We start from the raw sequence: 4,622 nt of genomic DNA, 5'->3' as shown, positions 1-4,622 counted from the left end.
ACTGCGCCTCCTCTGAGTCTGGGTATGATATTCTCTTTCCTCCTAGTTGTAGAATTTCCACTCAGCCAGCCTTCCTGTGGTTCTGGATGATGTCCGTTCCGTCTTTTAGGTGTAATTTGAATTGGTTGTTCGAGGCAGCAATCTCCAGCGTTAAACTATGCCGCCATCTTGGTTTCTCAAGGCCTCTACAGTTTCTGATGAGAAATACTTTCTTACATGAATTACTTTTCCTCATTTATCTTTTGTTGCTTTCAAGGTTTTCTTCTTTGTCTTTAGTTTTCAGATGTTTGATGTGTCTTGATATGGATTTTTGTGGGTTTGTCTTGCTTGAGATATGTTCAGCTTCTTGAATTCATTTATGCCTTTTGACATATTTGGGAAGTTTTCAGCCACTATTTCTTCACATACTCTTTCAGCCCTGCCTTCTTTCTCCTCTCCCTCTGGGACTCGGATGACATGAATGTTGTTAGGTTTGTTATAGTCCTGTATGTCTCTAAAACTCTGTTTGAATGTCACACACACACACACACACACACACACACACACGTGTGCATGCGCGCACACACAAGACAATGTATTCATAATTACTTTTAAAAGAGGGAACTATGTAAAAAATTTAAACTTTTGTATGGCAACTTTCTGGAAGACAACTTGGTAATATCTACCCAGATTTTAAATGTTGAACTTGTTGTTCCAACAAGCCATCTCTGCAAACTTATCCTTGAATATGTAGTCACCAAACGATATATACGTGTGTGCGCGCGCGCGTTTGTGTGTATTGCTCATCAAACTGTATATATGAAAAGAACCTCTATTACAGAATTGTTCATAATAGCAAAAATGTGTGAACAACCCCATGTCCAAGGTAAAGAATGCAAATATGATGTCTACCTGATTCACTACGACAGCCCCTCGCGAGAATGAGCTAGATCGCCAGATACTGGCAGTGACTGGATCTCCAAGGAAGAGGGGTCAGAGGGGTGGGAAGAGGGGGGCGATGTTTGTGTCATCCCTTTGGGTACATTGTGATTATGTTTATGTGGCTCACGCTACATGTATTTACATGTTATACCAGCATGTAGTTTCCATTTATGTTAATACGAACGTTTTTTTGGATGTGAAAGACCAAGTACTCTGCCTTGGACCGGGGACTTAGGTAGGTAGGGAAGAGACTACCAGCAGGAAACTGTATCTTAGTTTTTTTCTTTACTATTCGAATTTTCCAACCTTGTACTTTTTTAATGCTGACAGGGGTTACTTGAGCTGTGGAATAATTAGCAGCCTTTATTTTCCCTTTTCCCAGTCTCCTGCTTTTAAAAATAATATACTTAATATTAAGAAAAAATTAACCATCCATAGAATTAGCTCTGCTTACTCACTGTGTTCATTCTAGGTTTCCAAGGTAATCTGTGTTAGCCTCTTTCCTGGCTGTATCATTGATGTGGGTTTTGATTACATTATTCAGTTACTTTTATAAAGTAGATCAAGATGCCAGATCAGCTATCTGGATATGTAGGAATTGGTGTGTGGTTATAATTAGAGTTTATTGTTCTCACTGGATGGTTCCATATTAACATATTACATGTATTACATGCATATTACAGGACATTACAAAATAGAATAATGGGGAACAATACTCTGATTAAATTTCACATTTTCTGAAGAAATCAAATACTTTCTTAATAATTCCCCTTAATCCTAACATCATAGGTGTTAATTGTCTCTTATTCTTACCTCCTTAGAAACTTACAGATACCCAGAAATGGTTGAGATTGAACAGGCTGAGGCCCAGCTCTCTGAGTTAGACCTGCTGGCCAGCATGTTCCCTGGCGAGAATGAGCTCACAGTGAATGACCAGCTTGCTGTAGCAGAACTGAAAGATTGCATTGAAAAGGGGACAATGGAGGGCCGATCTTCAAAGGTTTACTTTACTATCAACATGCACCTGGACATGTCTGCGGACACAGTGGTAATTCAGCTTTGCTTTTGGGAGAATTGGAACACATCGAGACTGAATGCTGAGGGCAGTTTCCTTCTCTTTTTGATCAGGTGGTGTTTTCTCTGGCCTGTGTTCTGCCCTTTGAATACCCTGCAGTTCTGCCTGAAATCACTGTCAGGTGTGTTACAGGAACTGGCTAGCTTTTAAGGTCAAAATTAATCGGAGAATAATAGCAGTTCTTGAGTTTGTTTTCTGTCCCAAGAAAATTGATTTAATGTTTTATCCCATATCTTTCCTACCAGGTCAGTATTATTAAGTAGATCCCAGCAGACTCAGCTGAACACAGATCTGACCACATACCTGCAAAGGCATTGCCTCGGAGACGTCTGTATACTGAATGCCACCGACTGGGTTAGAGAACACGCCTCTGGCTATGTCAGCAGAGACCCCGCCCCTCCCCCCCTTCCAGAAAGTACAGTCCAGCCTGTCCATGTCATTCTCACGAGACTCTGGATCTACAGCCATCACATCTACAACAAATGCAAACGAAGGGACATTCTGCAGTGGGCGAAGGAGCTTTCCCTGTCTGGGTTTAGCATGCCTGGGAAGCCAGGCATCGTCTGTGTGGAAGGCCCTCACGGTGCTTGTGAGGAATTCTGGTCAAGGTGGGTGCACTCTCACAAACTCTGTGTGCCGTGCCAATCATCTCCGTTCTCGATAGATCCTGGAGATGTAAAATAAGTATTTCCCTGGGTGGTGCCTTTGGGAATTCAGTCTCAAGTCATTGGACAAAGTAGAACTCACACGTGGTCACATCACTTCGCTCATCAGACACAGTGCACATGGGAGGGTTCTGTAAAGAGATGTTGCATCAAGGCCCTCCCTGTCCATGGATCTGACTCTTCCTCATCATAAGCTGTGTATTCCCTGTGAGGCATGGGAGTTTCTAATCCCACACTTCTCCACTGGTTTCCTAAATGAGTATCTGAGGTGTCCCTTTTGGGAGTTTGAGAATTAGTACTTTCTGTATCAGCGATAATGCAATAAATAACTTTTGGGGACAGGATTATGACCAGAATCACATTTGATTAAAATGAATCCCTGAGATTATAAAATAGATTTCTACCCTTCTAGGAAAGTAATGTTTTCAGTGTTCTTGAATGCACAACACAAGTTTCAAATTTTCTACTTTGAAAATTTCTTTTCAGACTCAAAAAGTTAAACTGGAAGAGAATTTTGATTCGCCATCGAGAAGACATTCCTTTGGATGGTACAAATGAAATGGAAAGATGGAGAAAATTTTCAGTTTTTGAAGAAAAAATGTTCAGTGTTAGTGGAGCCAGAGGAAACCACATGGACTTTGGTCAGCTGTATCAATTTTTAAATGCCAATGGATGTGGGGATGTTTTCCAGATGTTCTTTGGTGTGGAAGGACAGTAGCTGAGCAAAGGAGTCACTGAAAGTATTTTGTCACTGTTGTCAAGAGTGGGTTTTTACCCATTCTTTCTTGAAAGATTCAGTAATTTTCCTTCAGTCCGTTCTAAAATGTTAGGGGTAAAAGAAGAGAAAAAGTAGCGTAGCTCAAGTGCATCTGTTAAAAATTGTCCTGACTGAAAGCAGAACTGAGGCCTTATTTATAATCTTAAAATTACTGACAGGAATACCTTGGCATATCTACCCATTTTGAAAGAGAAATTAATTTGACTTGAGTTAGATAATATTGGTAGTCCAACTTGCCACCCGTTCTCTAACCCCTGCCCTTTACCTGCCTCCATGAGCTCTCCCAGCCTCTCTTGAAGCTCAGGTGGCCTGGGGATAGAGCTTTGGCTATGGGTTGCCTGGTAAAACTTTTGCTTTCCTGGTTAATATGATTGACACAGCAAGAGCACCTCTTAGCCCTCTTTTTGCTGCAACAGCAAAGCTGATGGTTGGAGCTGCAGTAGCCCCTTCATCCACGAGGGCAGGAAGGGCCAGGAGAACCACAGAGATGCCAGCGCCTGTGGTGAGCTGCTGATCCAGCACCAGCTCCTGCCTCGCTGTAGAGAGCTTATCTATCTATATAAAAGCCTAATATAAAAGACCAGGAGTTAGGATCACTTGCTATGATGTGCGCTGACCACCAGGGGGTGGCGTGGAATGAAGGAAGGCCCCAGCTGGCCCTGATCGCCAGTCAGGCCTAGGGACCCTACGTGGGCTTCTAGTTATGAAATAAAAACCATCTTATTTATATTTCTGTGCCACTTACTAGCAGTGGAAAGCTATTTTGCCAAATAAATTTTTGAAAGCTTTAGTTTTTAACCCTTTTCGGTCCAACGTGGAGGCTGACTCGACAGACCAGGCGCTAAGAGCAGGTCCAACGTCGAGGCTGAGGTCGACACCGCAAACCAGTTCAACATTCAATCCCGTCAATTACTTTGGACCAGACTGTTTGAATTCCAAAAATAAAACTGGACCGCAAAGGTTTAATCTGCCCCAACCATTTGATACACAAATACGTGAAGTATTTCTTAAGTAGCGTTTGCAGCTCATGTATATTTGTGTATACTTAATGCTCTGTTCCTGAGTTCACCTCACAGAAGGGTAAGGCATGAACTGAGCTCAATCTCTTTTTAAAAAATGTTTTTATTGATTTCAGAGAGGAAAGGAGAGGGAGAGATAGAAACATTAGTAATGAGAGAGAATC

At 41.9% G+C, this 4,622-nt stretch overlaps 1 protein-coding gene across 2 annotated transcripts in view; it reads left to right on the top strand.

Moving 5' to 3' along the window:
• The window catches only part of RWDD2B (RWD domain containing 2B), a 7,614-nt gene extending 3,558 nt beyond the window's left edge, over positions 1 to 4,056 (top strand). Inside the window, exons 2-5 of one of the 2 annotated variants that reach the window (XM_015564212.1) lie at positions 1,743 to 1,966; positions 2,050 to 2,117; positions 2,242 to 2,604; positions 3,148 to 4,056. In XM_015564212.1, coding sequence (XP_015419698.1) covers positions 1,763 to 1,966; positions 2,050 to 2,117; positions 2,242 to 2,604; positions 3,148 to 3,379 — 867 coding nt within the window. In that variant the 5' untranslated portion in view covers positions 1,743 to 1,762 and the 3' untranslated portion in view covers positions 3,380 to 4,056. Of the gene's footprint in view, positions 1 to 1,742; positions 1,970 to 2,049; positions 2,118 to 2,241; positions 2,605 to 3,147 lie in introns of both variants that reach the window. The other variant, XM_015564201.1, reaches the window with a different exon arrangement.
• The last annotated feature ends 566 nt before the right edge of the window (positions 4,057 to 4,622 follow it).

Source organism: Myotis davidii, unplaced genomic scaffold, assembly GCF_000327345.1.
Source record: "Myotis davidii unplaced genomic scaffold, ASM32734v1 scaffold552, whole genome shotgun sequence".
In the NCBI taxonomy this organism is placed as follows: domain Eukaryota; kingdom Metazoa; phylum Chordata; class Mammalia; order Chiroptera; family Vespertilionidae; genus Myotis; species Myotis davidii.
Note: the sequence above shows the minus strand (reverse complement) of the source record. Positions and strands in the feature narration are given on the sequence as shown.